Raw genomic sequence first — 19072 nt, forward strand, 5'->3', positions numbered from 1 at the left:
TCTTCACACTAAGATGTATACTAGAAAAATGCCTACGGTTAGCGAGGGTGTCATGTAGCCAGCACATAACGACCAGCCGCCTATACTTTTCCCCAACTAATGTCAGATTCCAAAGTTGAAAATCCCAGTCTTCACCAGGATTCGAACCTGGGACCCCCGGTTCGGAAGCCAAGCACTTTACCGCTCAGCCACCGCGCATCCCCTGGCCTAACTGATGTCTTATAATTGATCTAATTGTTTTGAAAAGGCTCAATCTCTTATTCGAATCCTCAAATAAAAATTAAAAAAAAATAATTTCCGCAATATATAAAATGTTCAGAAAAATGGAGTTTATAAGATTACTACTCAATTTAAATTAGGTCTAACATATAATGCATACTAATTAGCTTTTTCTCTTAAAAAACTGCTTGCATAACTGATTTTAAAAATTAGATTTTTCGCTTTAAGAAAAAAAAAAAGTAGCCGTTGCATCAGAACTTTGAATGGTCTAAAATATTGTGATGTCGGATTTTCAATATCTTTTCTAGTTTACGATATCTAAACGGGACGGACGGACATACGGACAGACATTTCGCACAAAAATAATAGCGTCTTTTCCCCTTTCGGGGGTCGCTAAATATGACTATGACAGTATCAGAAGGAAATACCTATATGACACTCTACAGGATTTTGGAATACCCAACAAGCTGACAAGACTTATACATATGACATTAACAACTCAAAAAGCAAAGTCATAATACAAGGAGAACATCACGGGAATTTAGGATTAAACGAGGATTAAGACAAGGAGACGCACTTTCCTGCATGCTTTTCAATTTAACACTGGAGAGAGTTATAAGAAATATACACATAAACACAAGGGGAACTATTACTAACTACTTCAGGAGAGAAAACACGGGTCCACAGCCAACCTCTACAATACCTTGCTTATGCCGATGACATTGCCCAATTGGGTAAAGAAACCTCTGACATTGCTAGAGCCTTCATACAACTAGAAGAAGCATCTCGACCAGCAGGACTTGAGGTCAATGACAGTAAAACCAAGTGCATCACAATGACAAGAGACAATCAAACAGAGGGACAAAATAGTGCGGTTTGAGCGCTGGACTGTCGTTTGGATTTATCGATGGTCCCGGGTTCAAACCCTGCCCGCTCCTATCCCCCGTCGTCCTGGATTAGGAAGTAAACTTTCTTCAACTTTCAACTCTGAAGCAACATCCGAAACATGTAAAACATTTTTACAAACAAACAAACATCACAAACAAACAAATATCACAAACAAACAGATTCAAATTGTTAGAATTAAATTAGATCTAGATGATAGATCTAGTAGATCTGGATCTATATAGCTAGATTATAGTCGTTGCGTCAATTGCTTACACCTGACTTATACAGGTCAAAATAATGCACAAAGTTATGTGACCCTGGTGTAAAATTGATTTTATTTTCGCATTTTAACTTTAACATGCATGATGTAAATGGAAATAAAATAAATTACCCTCGACTAATATAAAAACTGCGATCACAAGTTTCGCCCATCCTAAAACTGTCAACATCCGGCAATTTCACATGTGAATCTAGATCTATATTGACTATATAGACTATATAGATTCTAGATTCTAGATCTACGCGGATAATCTAGACAATTCAGACTCTAGATCTATATTTATAATATTACAATAATATTTATAGATATAGTAGCTGTAATAGTGTAATAGTTCTTGCAACATGTCTAGTCATTTGTATTATCTCATCTTTGTGTTTTATTTGACACAAACTTTTGCTGATTTTCCTTATAAGAAAGGGTTTTTTGACCAATATGTGGACCATTTTAATTTGATTTCATTCTCTAACAGAACATTCAAACAATACTATTTGTATCAAGGTTGGTAGTCTAGTTATAAATAGACATATACTTAATTCTATTAGACAATCTAGACTAATCTAGAGTAATTTATTCTGGACATAGATCTAGAATCATAAAAAAATGATAAACATAAAGCCAATAAAGTATAAAGTTTATAAAGGATCTAGAAAAATCTAGATTCTAGATCTATTATAATCTATATTATTATAAATCTGTTTGGTGTTTACAATTTTAAAGATTAAATTTACTAGACAACTTGGTGTTTTTGTGTTTTTAGCTGGAAAGGTGATCTAGATTAGTAGATCTAGAGATCTACCGCCTTAGTGTCTAATTTAGCCTAGGTCCTAGGTTAGGTAAGTCACAGAAATTTTGGGCTAAATCAGTCACAATCAGTGTAATGTGTACACTAATAAATAACATGACAGTATGATAGTGAGTATGATGAGTATGAGTTACTCAGTATCGTATGAGTAGTCAGTACTTCACTCTCAGTCACTCTGTAAAGTGTAATGTAAAGTCTGTACAGTGACAGTCAACTGTCAGAACTGATACTACTCCAGTAGTAGTCTGAGTAGACTACTGTCTACTGACAGTCACAGAAGACAGTACTGTACTACTGACACTACTGACAGTCACAGACTCACACTTCACAGTACCACTACACTTCACTAGTAACTAGATTTTACTAGATCTAGAACTACTTAGTTACTACTAGATCTAGTACTGTACTATTTAACAATTAACTACTACATTTTAGATATAGAATATAGATCTAGAATCAGAACAAATCACTGGCCACTGTTTTGACTTTTGTGGTCATTACTTTACATAGTTTACATTAATTACAATACAATTATTATAATTATACATCTATAGATCTAATCTTTATTTTGCTAGTGCACTGTGACTGTATTAATAATATTTATTAATATGTAGATCTATATAATGTGCTTGTCCATTTTTCAATGATTCTGACCCTATTTCCTTCCATTTAGATCTAGCTGTCTTTTTATTTTTTATGTAAGAAAGAGTTTTAAGAGGAATTTCAAATTTGTAAGTCAGGTTTTTTTTTTTTTTCTAAGTTACCAGGATGACTTTACCTCTTCATAGGATTAAGACTATATTTTTTCGTTGGCTAAGCTAAGTCTAATGCTAATGAGCCCGCCAACATTTATTCTGTTTTTTTGCTGATTTATTTGATTCATAGGCCATAGGCCAAGTTGTTTGATTTCATTAACAAAATTTAATAGGCCTTATATGGTGTTTGTATTAAAATACGATTTTCTTACCAATATTTATTCCTAACTTGACAACCAGTTTTCAACATCAATATTAATTATCTTATTTAAATGTTTGGAGTGAACTTGATACATTGAATGAAGTTGAATGCCTAGATCTAAACCTACTAGATAGATCTAGTGATCTAGATTTATATAGAGAGAATATAGAGGATTTAGCTATTTAGGCAAGAATAAGTCTAAAAGTCGGTATAGAAGTCACTATCTAGTGACCTAATTTTGGTAGAATAAGTGTGTTCAGATTTTTATTTTTTGTGTTCGTATTTATGCATAATTTTAAAACACCTTTTATGAGGGTCTATGACTGGGGATCTGAGTTTATTGATGCCAAAATATAGTGACTGTTTGGAATAAATTTTGTTGTTTTGAATCAAATAAACTGTGAAAAAATTATAAATTAATTTCTCCATAATAAAATCAGTAATAAGGAAGATGTTTCTTACATAAATAAAATAAAAAAAAAAAAGTTGTCTAAATAAAAAGTATGTATGTTTGTATTTTTACATTTAGAAAAGAAGTACTTTTTAAAAAAATTATTGTATTCTAACTTATTATATAACGAGGAAAATGTACTTATGCCAATAAAGTTTAAAATCTCATTAAATAAATTAATTTTACATTTAGATAGATATAGATATCTAGTAACCAAAGAAATAGAAATGAAATTGCTAGAGTTTTATGAAACATTTGACCTGTATAACTATTTTAGTGTAAAGTACATGTATGCTTGTCTAACCATGTCAGTGTGTTATTTTCTTGTCTGACCACTCAACATACAACTAACAATATTGCATAATATTTAAACACGCAAAAAAAAAACATGTGGTGGTCTAGTCATTATGGAGTGCACACTACAGTACACTAGGCCTACATGTGTATGTCTTATCTGACTAGGTTGTTAAAATCAGTTGGACACACAGTCTATTTTTTGTTTGGGGCAGGGAGGCTGTGTAACTATTTTAGTGTAAAGATAGATCTTCTTGACTAACCATGCCAGTGTGTTATTTTCTTGTTTGAACACTCAAAATTGAGCAAATACTATTGCATAATACACATTGAGAACAAATGCAGGGTGGCCTTGTAATCATCTACTACAAACATGAATCACACTAGGCCTACATGACTACGTTTATCTGACCAGGTTGTTAAAATCAATTGCACACAGTCTATTTATTTTATGAGCAGGAAGGGTGTGGATTAAGATGTTTTTTTTTTCTACATTTGGTTATCCTATTGCTTTTAGATTTATATAGGCCTAATATATAATATTATATGCTTAATATATCACCATCAAGAACTATGGGTATATGAAAAACATAACAAAATTATTAACTTTAATATATAATATATGTATATATATGTAATCAAGTTTCATATTGGTTTGACTTTTGCTGATGTTCTGTATTTATAAAGTTTTTATGTCATCAAATTTTATTTTATTATTGAAATTTATTGGATTTATGGAGAGAAAAAAATCAGTAAGAGTGAAAATAATTTGTGATTAAATTTTAGATGAATCCTGGGATCCTAAAGGAGGACCAATTTTTTTCTATGCTGGCAATGAAGGTCCCATTGAAGGATTTTGGACTGCCACAGGATTTGTACATGAAATTGCTCCACAGTTTGGAGCTTTTGTTGTCTTCCCTGAGCATGTAAGTTTTGTCCAAAAATTTGTGTTCTTATGCAACTTTCATGCTTATAACAGGCTCAATGATCTATGGCCCAAACACTGGACCTGTGAGTGGAGGAGTATCAGTGAGAAGGTTTCTAAGCTGCCTTAAGGCGCTTAGAAAACATAGCTTAGCTTGAGTAGGGTATTGAATTGGAGTCCACTTGATAGGTGCCAAGCGGTTTAAGCCTCTCAGCCACACTTTTTATGAAAGTAATTTGATTTCATTTACTTCATTTTCTACAAATCAGATTTACTGTTAGTCTAGATCAGTGATGCCCAACCTAATTCGACTTGCGGGCCATTTTCATTTCCGACAATCATATCACGGGCCACATGAACGAAAAGGTACAAAAAAAAAGAATCGACATTGACCTGAAATTATTTTATTACAAATCCGTGGATCTAATACACTAATTAATGAGATATTTGAAGTTGTCAGAAAATGGCTTCATTCCTCTACTTCAATTAGATCTATGAACAGCATTGTAGCCAGCTTTACAACCGACTCATTTTCTAGTCGCTATTAGGTTAATATTCCCATCAACCCCCACCATCTAGGCTTTAAAAAATTTAACAATCTTTTATTCGCGACTCAAACCAAGAAAGTCGTCAGATTCTTTTTTATAAAGCCGTTTATATGTTGTTTTTTTTAACATCCACACATTCTTTACAAATAAAATATGTTGGCTTAATATCCACACACAAAAAAAGTAAAATGAGTACGTTACACTCTTCCTGTTAGATTCTTAGATTCTACATTCAGAGTCCATTTCATAAACGCACAAATTTTAAAGGTCATTGACCAATCCATCAGAGAAGATGTGAGGGCCTTAGCGTAATTTTTCTTTGGAGGGGGGTGTTTCTACGCTTTGTGCCGACTTCTCGACGGGCCGGATTGAACCACGTCGCTGGCCGGATATGGCCCGCGGGCCGTAGTTTGGGCATCACTGGTCTAGATTGTTTGGCATCATTAAAATTTATCCAGGCTAACTGCAAACTGCACATGTCCAATAAATCACAGCCGATATGTACGATTGGCAACATGTAACATTTGACTGTACATCGTACCGCCATATCAACTCTTGTATCAAAATCATCCCGGACTTGCACTGGGTTTAAATTGTTCTACATTGACTTTGCATTGGACTCGCAGTGTTCGGCCTGACCTTGAATCATGACTTCATCTCAAATTTTTGAACTGTCTTGACTCTTAACTCCAAACAAAACTACCTTGACTCTGACACCTTTATGCTTTTATAGTGTCCCCGAAGGCTTTCTCAAACCAGCTAGAACATTGCTTGACCCTTCTGGATATCCTGACTATATCTGACTTGACTGGCATGAGTATTATTCACAGAACAGATCTGCGTCATCACTCATCATAGTTGACCGTTGCCACTCATCAAAGTTGACTGTTGCCACTCATCACAGTTGACCATTGCCACTCTTCACAGTTGACCATTGCCACTCATCACAGTTGACCGTTGCCACTCATCAAAGTTGACAGTTGCCACTCATCACAGTTGACCGTTGCCACTCATCACAGTTGACCTTTACCACTCATCATGGTTGACTGCTTGTCTAGTGCTGGCCTGTGTAATTCATGTCAGCTGGCTACACACACACACATAATTACCCCTATCTGCATCACCACTAGAGTTATAACAATATTATTATTTGTCATATAAAGTGTGTTTCTTTTAAAAATATATATTCTATTTCCATCATAATTGGTAACAAGAAATGACAGCTTATTTAGATGGGTAGGGTAGATCCATTCATCATCTATAAATGTATGAAATAAATTACACATGTAATAATAGTCTGTGATCTGTAATGTTTGATTATGAACATATATTTCCTTGGTTATATTTATGACCTTTTTCTTGTATGTATTGCCTAAATTGTAAGACAAATTTCCTCATGGATAAAAAAAAGATAACTAATTATGATTATTATTATTTCCGTAGTTATGTGGTTTGCACTGTTGACTGTCATCTGTACGGTCCTGGGTTTGAATCCCACCCACTGCCATCCCCTAGCGTCCCTACTGTCTTGCTGAGGTTTGAGCTAGGGTGTAATAATCTTCATTTTTAAATGAATGTCGTAACCTACAAGCCAAAATTCAAAAAGCTACTTCTCTTGTTAGTGAAGCGAGGCTATTTTTTTAAAGTTGCATATATAAGTCATTTTAAAAATCTAATTTATTTATATATTTTGATTCATAAAATGTTAACATTTAGCTGTTAAAATTAGATTTTTTCAATTAATTTTTTTTTTCAAAAGAGATTTTATGGAAAATCTCTACCATTTGGTGCAGATAGTTTTAAACCACCTTATCTGGGACTACTCACCATAGAACAAGCGATGGCTGACTTTGCAGTTTTCTTGACAGCATTGAAAGAGCAGTTAAATGTGACTCAAAGTAAAGTCATTGCTTTTGGTGGCAGGTGAAGTTCTACATCTATAATTTTTTATTTCAATTTAGGTCTCACTTTCACTGTCAGTTATGGGTGGTAATAATATAAAGACTTTTGTATATTTCAGCTATGGTGGTATGCTAGCGGCCTATATGAGATTTAAGTATCCGAATATCATTGATGGTTGTCTAGCATCTAGTGCTCCAATACACATGCAAGATATCAATAGTCCTCGTGATTTTTTCTTTCAACATGTAACTCAGGTAGTAGAAATTCACATTGATATAACTGAATTTGTCATTTATTAAATTAGTTCTATGGTAGTATTTCTCTGTCTCAATACTAAAAGTTCCCCTTTCAGACCTCGTGGTCCATTGGGCAGATGATGTTTCTGTGGCCTACAGTTAATGAGGGTATCATGTGGCCAGCACAATGACCAACTGCCTTTACTTTTCCCTAACTAAAATCAGGTACCTATTAGAGCTGGGTGGGCTCAGGGGTGCCCAAAGATCCAGAAATTAAAAATCCCAGTCTTCACCAGGATTTGAACCCATGACCCCTAATTTGGAAGCCAAGTACTTTACCATAACCCCACTGCGCCTCCAGCCTGTTGTGTGGTATATTATATTTAGTCTCTGGGGTATCACTAACAACAATCTTATATTTTGTCTAGGCTTGTACTGGTTTACTGTACCTAGGGGGAGTATTATTATTTCTCATAAAACTTTTGTCTTCATAGCTCAATTCATGATGTAAAATTAACTCTTTGCTAAACATTGATTGCAGACAAAGTAGACTAAGGCATCTATTTTCATTGAGCTTAGTTTCTAGGCTACATAGGGAAAATTGAGAGGTGAAGATAATGCATTCTCTAGCACTTGAAAAGTTGGAACTGTTACTAAACAGGCTAAGGAGTCTACATTGATTTTCCTGGCTCTGTCTCAGTGAAAATTTTCGGTAATTGTGGTAGTGTTTGCAGTTTTGATGTGGAGGCCAAGGGGAACCGTGAGGCTTTGAAAATCACTTACTCCTGACTTGGTGAGGTACATTGAGAAAAGGCTAAATGTGGCTAAAAAAATGGCCGAGACAGATTTTGGGAGTCAGTTACACAGATCGGGTCTCAAATAAGGAAATCCTTTGCCAAACTGGGAGTCGAACACTTAGTGAGGTTGTGACAGAGCGTCGCATGAGGTTTGCGGGACATGTTCTATGACAAACTGAACTATGTATACCAAGAGTTTCGATGACATGGAGGCCAATACGAGGAAAGCGCAAACAGGGACGTCCTCGTATTACTTGGCACCACACCTCCATGGAGGATCTCAGAACACTGGTCACCAGGTGGGAGGAGGCTTCAGACATTGCCAACGACAGATCTTTACGGAGACAGCTTGCTGCCCAATGCGCTGAACGGCACGGGAGGACCTAAGTCTAAGTCAGACTTGTTAATCTCTGTCTTGACAGGTCTGGGAAGCTCTTGACTTTTGTTACATGTGTGCACAACGCACAACAACAGGAGTAATCTCCAGAATTTTTGCAAGAGTGAATTTGAGTCCCCCCCCCCCCACATGCCCTTACTCAAATAAAGAGTTTTGATGATGATGATGAAGACTAAACAAGTTGATTATTAAACTTTATTTTACACGGAGCCAAGTACACAGTAAAGATAACTTTTCTTTTATTTCTGATCTCAGCATCTAGTCAATCCATCTTACAGCTAGTCTGACTATAACAGGCTAGTTATGCTTGTGTAACACTACTAAAATGTATGATTGTTTTCATTCTTAACTGCAGCACACCTGAATATTATTTGTGTGATTGTCAACATTTTTAAATGTGATGAAATGTCCTCTAAAATTTTAAGCAGCTTTGTTACATCGTGACATAAATCAATCCATATTTACTTTAAAAAAAAAAGACATTTTAATTTTGTATGTCATTAATTTGTACTTATAGAAATATTTGTATGTTCTCCGCTCATGGGCATAGCCAGGATTTGTTTATACAAGAATTTAGTTTTTTTGTTTTTTTTCTTTGCATATATATAATTATAATATTAATTTAGCAAGACACTGCTTTTACCGATCTTGTATGCATTATGTATTATAGTCATTGAAATATACTATACATCTTCCACAATATTTGCATATAAGAATTTCAGGGATATTAATGAAAAATGTTATGATTCTGTCAAGATGGCATTTCAAAAAATGAATAATTTGTCAGCATCTGGTCCCTCTGGTAAATATAATATTTTGCTTTTCCCATCACAAGTTTTAATACACTTCAAAATTTTAAAAAAAGTGTTTAAACATTGTGTTTGGTAAAATTCTTAAGTTGCAAAAAAAAAAATTTCAATGAAAGATCACAAGGTGGTTATATTAAATTCTGTTAAAGTTTGACTTGACTTATTTCTGTTAACCCCAGGGGAGCATAGAGTGTTCTTCATGTCATTCCGGTATCCTCAGCTTCACTGATGACCGTCCTATTCCAGGTTTGCTCACTTTCCCTGCAAATTCCATTCAAGTACCTGCATTACATTGGTAGTTGGTTTTCATAAGGTGTATCCAGCTGCACTTTCACTTTTTAAACTTTGTGTTAGCAGCAGATATCTTTAGGTTATCTGTTTGTGAAGGTCTGGAGTATATTTCTATTTGTTTTCATGACTCTCTGTGGAAGCATTTTACCTCTTTTATTACACAACATTTTCATGCTAGAAGCAAACCACTAAGTGTTAAAAGAAAACTTTTGTGTGGGTAGTTATGACAGTTTTCTGTTAAAAACTGGGTTATTATATAATATTATAATAATAATAATAATCTTTATTGTCCGTATGGAAATTTGTCTTACAATTTGTGCATTACACCAAACAAAAAACATTATAACTATACGAAACCAAAGTGTACATTCACACATACACACACATGTATCAAATAAAGTAGTGGAAATATCCTTCTTAAACCAAATCATTTGTCTTTAAAAAATTTAAACAATTTACATCTCTTATTGTTTAGGTCTGCGAGTAATCAGCGAAGAATTCAAATTATGCACTGCACTTGAAGATGACAAATCCTATCAACATTTACTTGGTTGGATAAGAAGTGCATTTACTGTAATGGCCGTGTTAAATTATCCTTATCCAACAGGATTTATGGGCAACTTGCCAGGTTTTCCTGTGAAGGTTTGTTCAATGTAGAATAAATGTAGACTCTACTATTACTGCTGTAACCTTTTCCAGTCGCAAAGTGACTATGGATTTCATAGAAATGAAATGAATGCCTGTGTATTAGTTATGGTCACAATGATTTTAATTACACATCTCTGCCCCTCTACCCAGCTGCTAGGGTGCAGCATTGTCTGCTGCAACCTCATTAAGGGTCATTGGCTCATGATTTTCCTCGGTGTTGATTCCATATGCCTTTGCCATGTTTGTGTATAGCTGCAAGGCAGCAGAGGCTTGAATTTTAATTCTCCTTGGTGATAGCCAGCCAAGGCTAATGAACCTCTCCTGCTCATAGCTTACTGGTTTTGGTACCAGTTACTTACACTGGCTTCTTCTCCTTTTAGTGATAACAGTTCTGCCAGACTCAATATCTGAACCACACACGAAGGCCAAGAAGAGTTGGACTGGTAGTCAGAGGCTGTTTGAGGTGCTTGCCATTGGAAGCGATGTGTAGGTAATGGAGTGCTTATACAATAACAACCTTATGGAACTTATTGTATATAACAGCTTTATTGAGTTTTATTTAATAAGATCCTAGAAAAAATATTCTCAAGACAATCTTTATAGCTGTAAAAATTAAATATAGATTTACATATACATGGGTGTAGCCTATTAGGGATTTAAATATTAACAACAATTAAAAAAAGTGTACTTTATATTTTTTTAAAGCATATATTTATTCAGCATTTAGAACATTTACAGTTATAATTCTCAACAAGGAGACTTGTTTGTTTGCTTGTAAATTGTTTTACATGTTTCGTATGTTCCTTCAGAGTTGAAGATAATTTACTTCCTAGTCCAAACCTCCTGCAGGACGACAGGGGATGGCAGCGGGCAGGGTATGAACCCAGGACTGTCAAGAAAGAACGACAGTACAGCATGCATACTGCATGACCAGGCTGCCATCTGGCAAACTGGCCTACATCTGATGTTAAGTAGACATTTGGAATGTCTTGTTCTAAGATATATGCTGGACTGTTCATACCCTTCACTGCCATCTCTGTTGCCTGCAGGAGGTATGGACTAAAAAGTAGATTTGCTGTAACTCTGAAGCAACATGTAAAACAAACATTTTATATGTATCTCTCAGAGTTTTAAATCTTTGCATAATTAGCTAATACAATGTTTAAATATTTTATGATGAATTATCTTTGCAGGTTGGCTGTGAATTCATTATGAATTCAACAAGTTTACTGGAGGGGCTGGCCAATGCTGCAGGTAAGCAAAGAAATGTTATATGTATAAAGATTAGGGGAGCACCAGATAGTACCTTTTCTTATTTGTCAGGAGCCGGATATGACCAGATAGTAAAATATGATATTTGTCCAAAGCCAGATACCTACATGACTTTTAAATAGCTCATCTTGCTGAACATTTTTCAAATCTTCAAATCTAATTTATTCTTGTTACTTTTATTTACCTTATTGTTTTAAACTCTATTAAGAATGAAAAATTAAAGTTTAACAGCATTTATTAACAGATAGGTCTATCACAAAATTTACCGTCATACCATCATCAAACTTCTGTTTCCTATATAGATCACGCTCAATAGCAAGAATCACCAAAATTTTCAATCTATCTTCGAGAATTATTGACCTGAAGTAATTCTTGATTAGTTTGAGGCGCAAGATGCTTCTTTCACTAGATGCCAGTATTACAAGTATTGTATTATGGCCTTTTTTTTTTTTAAATTGCGTGTAGGATTGGGGTTTTCCATGTTGATAACACCCAATAATGACAATTTTGTATACATTTCACATGATTTTTATGAGGTTTCAGGAGATTTTAATAATTTCAGATATCTAGGAGCTCCTGGAGAATCAGTAGGCAGCGGGAACCCTGTTATGGTTTAATTTAATAATTTACACCTAGAATTAGCGCGGACCTATGAAAGTGCGGTGCCCACTGTGGTCGCATAGGTTGCAGTGGTCTAAGGGTGGTGCTTTCTTCAATCACTAATAACAAACCTATTAAAGACTTTTTTCTGGCAGATAATCCTAAGTAGTCATTGAACTTATCTCACATACAACTAGCAGGAAATGAGAAGGCTGACACACTCGCCAAGAGTGGGAGAACAAACTCACAAGTAAACTCTGCACTCTATCCAGAAGAAATGAAGAAATTAATTGTAGATAAGATAAATGAGAAATGGACGAGCTCCCATCCAAATCACAAGAAAGATGACGCTTACTATAAGCTATCCCGACAAGACCAACGTCTAATCTTTCGACTCAGGACCGGACACGACAGAATGCGACAACACATGTTCCGGAAGCTCAAAATTGGAACCAGTGAAATCCGCCCATGTGGAGTATCACCAGAAAATGCTGACCACGTCCTCCAAAACTGCTCTCTCTACCAAGAGGCCCGTATAAGACATTGGCCCCAAATCACCCCAATAGAAAGAAAACTATATGGAGAGCTCCCTGATTTGGAAACCACTGCGCAGTTCATCTCATGTATTGGTCTAGTCATATGAACACTCCAACATAACAATGAGAACGATGAAGAAGAAGAAGAAGAAAATTGAACTTATTTTTAATGTAGAAGTTGGGCTAAATAGCTGTTGTAAGATAAAGCTATTTATTCTGGTTTCTAATACTTGAAGTTGTTTTATCAAACAAACAGATGTGTTGAAGGAGGGGGCAAGGAATACAAAAATTAATAACTTTTGTCAGCATTAGAAAATAGCACACTCAGCCGTGAAAGCCACTGACTTCATTCTTTGAATTTCGACATTCATAAGTAATGGAACCTAGCAAGTCAGTAGTGACTTTAACAGTGGCTTTAGATCTGCCACAAGAGAAACGTTCTGCAAGTCAGGGAATATCAGTTTGATTTCCTTTATCATGCTAAGAGAAAAAGAGATTAAGCTCAACCAAAATGAAACAATATTTCTTCTATTAAAACCTCTGCCCTTCTCACTTTTATCGTAAAAGAACTCTTTCTTGGATTTGGCGGTTTACTAAAAATCCAATCTAGATCTAGAACAGATCTATCAGTGTAGTACACACCTGGTCACATCTAGACTATTCTAGAATCTAGGCTAGAATTAGATTTAGACATTTCTAAATAAAGATTTACGTAAATTCTGATATCTTAAAAATATTTGTAGTTCTAGATCCAGTCTAGATGAATTAGAACTAAATAATCAATTAATTCCCACTCAGTTTGAAGACTTTTAAGTAACTGACACTTTTAAAGGAACTCCGCTTTATTTAGATCAGTAAGATCTAGTTAACATTTAAATCTTCACGCATCAGCGCTTAAAAGAAAAAAAGCAATACTACATCCTGGTAGATCTAATACGAAAAGTCCATTCCCAGACAGTGACGCACTGATTTACATAAGTCATTAGCAATACTACTTGTTTTTTATTTTAATTATTTTTTTTTGGTTTCTTTTTTGCTTTAGAGGAGGAAATGCATATTTTCAGGTGATAAACCTTACTTGCATATTTTCGTGTCCATTTGGGTACAAAATAGGTTAACACCAAGAAAAAGTCATCACACACTCTAACTATTTCAACTCCAACTCTATTTCTTTTAAAGCCCTCTCTACAACTCTGACTAACTTTCTCAATTTCCTTGCCACCAACTCTGATTAACTAAATAAATCATGTCAATTGTAGAGTGACTATGGTTCATCTAGTGTAAAGTGAGATAAAAGACTATAGACATTTTTTATGGTCGGATCGATGTTGTCTTCGCAGCAGTTCTCTCCATGCAGCTGATGTGTCCAAGAAACAACAAATGTCCAATAAAGTTTGGGATGCAGCACCATATACCTCCACACCCATTCACATGCTCCTGTCTTCAGGATCTCCTCCTTCATGATAGTCATGGTCCTCATCTCAATCACTGAGGTCTAGTGAACCTCCAAAGTTTTAACTCTATCATTAATATAAACAGGAGGCTGAGTGGTCAAGCGCTTGGCTTCCAAACCAGGGTCCGGGGTTAGAATTCGGTGAAGACTGGGGTTTTAATTTCAGGATAAAGGGGAACTTTACTTACTTTTACTTATTAATTAATATAAACAAATATGGTTTATAACCGGCTTATTCATTGTCTTTTTTTTTTTGTTTCAGGTGTTTTCTACAACAACTCTTTACAATGTTATGATATTTATTCTGAATTCATTGAATGTTCAGACCCATCTGGCTGTGGATCTGGACCAGATGCCATTGCTTGGGATTACCAAGTAAGAGCCACAGTTGTGACAATAGTGTTGTTTTTTTTCCTTTTAATAATACTTGGAGGTGTGGTGGTTGAGCGGTAAAGCACTTGGCTTTCGAACCGGGGGTCCTGGTATTATTTTTAAAAAGTAAGTTCCCCTTTCAGACCTTATGATCTATAGGGCAGATGATGTAAAGGTCATCTGTTTCTGTGGCCTACAGTTTACAAGGGTGTCATGTGGGCAGCACAATGGCCAACCGCCTTTACTTTTCCACAACTAATATCAGGGTAGACTCAGAGGCGCCCAAAGATACTGAAATTAAAAATTCTAGTCTTCACCAGGTTGAAGCCAAGCGCTTTATCGTCAGCCACCGTGCCTCCGGTCTGTTGTGTAGTATATTATATTTAGTCACTGGGCTATCACTAACAATAATCTTATATTTTGCCTAGGCTTGTACTGAATTACTGTCACCCAGAGGAAGTAATAGTGTTACAGACATGTTTCCTGTTCTCCCCTGGAACCCAGAGCTGAGAGCAGCTTATTGCCAGAAGAAGTATGGCATTACACCTAGAGATAACTGGACAGCTGTACAGTTTTGGGGACAGAGTGAGTGAGAAGATTGTAAGAGTTAGAATTATAAATAGTTAATGGACACTAAAAAAAGCAAAAACAAATTGTGTGCAAGCAGAATTGTTTAAATTACTATTCATTTTAGCTTTGTAGAAATTGTGGGAATAATTTTATATTAACAGGAAAATACATTTGCATTTAAAACATTAACTATTTTTACTTCATTTTCAGATATTAAGAGTGCCAGCAACATTATATTTTCTAATGGAAATCTGGATCCTTGGATGGGAGGAGGGGTAAGACTCAATTAGTATTTCCTAACATTAGGTCAAATTAAGTGTATAGTTTGTAACAATAAATGATGAATTAGCATCACAAAGCCTAAGTATTCAGATTGGAAATTAAATTACTTAAATGAAATAGTAAATGGTCTTTTGAATGCAAGAATAGACATTTTTGCACTCAAGGAAAATCCATAATTAACAGATAGAAATCACCCAAAAGAAAACAATCCATTTTTTAGCTGCAGTTAGCCTTCATCTTGCATTAGAGAACTTGGAGTATAACAAGACTAACTTTAAACTTTGGTATTATCATGATACCAAGTTTGCAACATTTAAATATCATCAGCAATATTGTTTTTTTATACTCAATGTTATAGGTCAAGCAAGCCGTTTGTTAAAAAATTAGTAATGCAGATGACAGACGTGAATTTAAAGTTTTCCATCTCATTAGTTTATTTCAATTTGTTAGAAATAAAAAAATCATTTTTTTAATTTATAAATGTTACAATTCTATGGAACAAAATTGGTTTCAGTATATATAAATATATTTATTTGTACGCTTTACCAGGTAAATGAAGATCTTTCTGAAAGTCTTGTATCTGTGGCAGTCATTGGTGGAGCACATCACTTAGATTTGAGGTTAGTATTTAAACAAATAGATACTTTTTTTTACAATATATAGCTTTATAGAAATGTGAACTCCTTATCACAAAGAGTGAATGAATCAAGTTTAGGACAGTCAAACATTTGAGGAAACAGCATAATATTTAGAAAAGAAAATGTGTATTTCATGAAATTGGAATTATTGCTGCAACAACAACAATTAATTGCTGAAATAAAAAAGAATATTGCACATATCTTGGTCAAAAGCAGGACTCCTAACAATATAAATGCTAGCTCAAGGGCAATAACTCCAACCTGGGGGGGGGGACATATAAAATTCTGTTAAAAACAAACAAACCAGTATCTGACAACCAACTATTTCACAACTAAACCAGGACAGTACATACTGTACTCCTTACAATCTTTATTTTATCTTTAGGTGCCATTACTGATTAGTCTATTTTATAAAAATATTACGCACTCATCTCATATTGAGACATTAAGAATAAAAACAATTATTTTCTTAAAATAAATTTTAGGAAGCGTACATTTTCAGCAGTAATCTCATTTTTTTTTAAATCTATAAAATAATAATTACAGTACATATTTAAATTTTGAAAAATAACACAAATTGACTTGATGACTTAGTCCCAGCAGAGCATAGGGCTGCAACCACATTTCTCCTCCGAACTCAGTTCTGACCAGCTTTCTTCATCATTCTAGTACCCTCAGCTTCACTGATGACTAACCTCTTCCAGGTTTGCTTGGGTCTGCCCAGTTTCCTCTTTCCTTTTGGATTCCAATCAAGATTCAAGTGCCTGCCTTGCAACATTGGTAGTTGGTTTTTGCAGAGTGTGTCCTATCCGTCTCAACCTCTGGTGCTTTTTGATATCTTGGGCTTTGGGATTTTGCCTAGATCTTGCCCAAAAATTGACAGTAGTTATCTTTTATGGCCACCTGATTCCTAATCTGGCGTAGGCATCTATTAACAAAGGATTTTTTTCAAAATTTGTTTTAGTAGCTCTCCATGTCTCTAAACCATAAAGAAGGGCATACTCAAATAATTGTTTTGAGTGCCAAGCATCGGTTAAAATTACTGTCATGATTGTTTTTTTTTTTCTATGTTGCAGGTCCTCCAATCAGCTGGATCCTCCTGGTGTTGTGTTAGCCAGAGAAAAAGAAAAAGCTATCCTCAGGCAATGGCTTAGTTGACCTAAAATCATCTAAGTTTCATTGTACTTTGAATACATGACTGTGAATGCAGAAATGTTTCATGGAATAAATTTCTTGTCTTGAAACTTTAAAATTTTCATAGAAAATATGTTTGTTTGTTAGTCAAATCTAAGTTTGGGAGTGGGATAAAAGGCAAAGGGTGCCCCCATCAGACTTGGCAAGTCAAAACTTGAAGAGCTGGACAAGTTTACTTACCATGGCAGCATCATAACAAAATGATGGGGGTGCCTACCATTATTATTATAGCTTTTATATAGCGTTACTTTCATGCTTATAGCATGCTCAGAATGCTTTTGGTCCAATCTCGTATGTGGACCAGTGAGGGGGTATCTAGTTGGTTTTCTGTGCTGCCTTTAGGCACTCAGTAAACACAACTCTACCTCGGGTGTCTAACCTTGAGCCCCCTTCTAGGTAACCAAGCCAAGTTCAAGCGTACTTGGCCTCTCGACCACGCTTCCCTCATGATGTAGCATGCCGAATAGGAAAGGCAGGGAGCATTTTACAAAGGCTGCAGCCTATTTGGACAAGCCAAGCCATTGGGCTCGAGACAAAAATACACCTCAACACTGGGAGTCGAACACTTAGTGAGGTTGTGACAGAGCGTCGCATGAGGTTTGCAGGACATGTTCTACGACAAAATGAGCTACGCATACCAAGAGTTGCGATGACATGGAGGCCAATACTAGTAAAGCGCAAACAGGAACGTCCTCGTATTACTTGGCGCCACACCTTGATGGAGGACCTCAGAACAGTGGACACCAGGTAGGACGAGGCTTCAGACATTGCCAATGACAGATCTTTATGGACACAGCTTGCCGCTCAATGCGCTGAATGGCGTGGGAAGGTCTAAGTTAGTCAAATGTTTTACATGTTAGCAATATTCCAGATTTGTGAAGATAATTACAACCTAGCTCAAACCTTCATCAGGATGATAGGGGATGGAGGTGGGCAATCTTGAACCCGGGAACATCAAGACCACCAAACAACAGTCCAGAGCACATACCAAATGAGACAAGGCACTACTTCTATTGGATATACATTAAACATCAAATTGTAAATTATATTTCTTTTGAAATAAAAAGATTTCATTATAAATTGCTATTTGACTAATCTTAACCCAGCCTTAGGTAATTGGATGCTCCCTATGCCAATTGTCGTGCATATTAATCAATGACTTAAACTCCGCCAAGTCATCAATTTTGTTGTCTGACTCATGCAACCCATTCCATGCTCTAATAGCACAATGGAAGAAGTATTTTTACAAATTTTTCCTAGAATATGGAACAAGGAATATGCCTTTATCTATATTGAAGAGTCTCTGTACTGTATTGAAAACTAATAAATAAAATTCAAGCTCTTCCCTCGTGATTGAAGATGAACACACTCATTTGCTCTGAACTCCAAGAAGGTTTGAATTAGAAAACTCATTCACACTCAATGCAAGGGTAGATTTGATCTATTGCCGCATTGCTTTTGCTTTAAGTATTTTTTTTGCTGGTGAATATCTCGTAGCACTCTGACGTGATAAAAAACAAATTAAGTAATGTGTCATAGACTAGATTATAACGTACAACGTAAATTACAAAAGACATGTTTTATAAAACACATCCGATGTTCAGTATTAGCAACTTCTTGTTCTCAATGTTCTTTACTTCAGCTTTTGTATTAAGCAAATTGACCTGGCAATCAGACTTGCGATGTCTATAACACATTATGTTAATCACAT

General features: G+C 35.3%; 1 protein-coding gene across 1 annotated transcript; it reads left to right on the top strand.

Annotated features, from left to right (window-relative positions):
• Positions 1 to 1500: 1500 nt before the first annotated feature.
• On the top strand, positions 1501 to 17419 carry LOC106064052 (dipeptidyl peptidase 2-like; the record flags this gene model as incomplete). Its single annotated transcript, XM_056038004.1, has 13 exons — positions 1501 to 1571; positions 1857 to 1885; positions 4678 to 4817; positions 7124 to 7287; positions 7385 to 7520; positions 9411 to 9498; positions 10272 to 10438; positions 11638 to 11698; positions 14568 to 14680; positions 15106 to 15262; positions 15458 to 15522; positions 16079 to 16149; positions 17244 to 17419. Coding segments are annotated over 13 exons (1344 nt in total), but the record flags the coding sequence as incomplete, so codon positions are not given.
• Positions 17420 to 19072: the final 1653 nt, after the last annotated feature.

The sequence above is a fragment of the Biomphalaria glabrata genome, chromosome 8, assembly GCF_947242115.1.
Source record: "Biomphalaria glabrata chromosome 8, xgBioGlab47.1, whole genome shotgun sequence".
Taxonomy (NCBI): domain Eukaryota; kingdom Metazoa; phylum Mollusca; class Gastropoda; family Planorbidae; genus Biomphalaria; species Biomphalaria glabrata.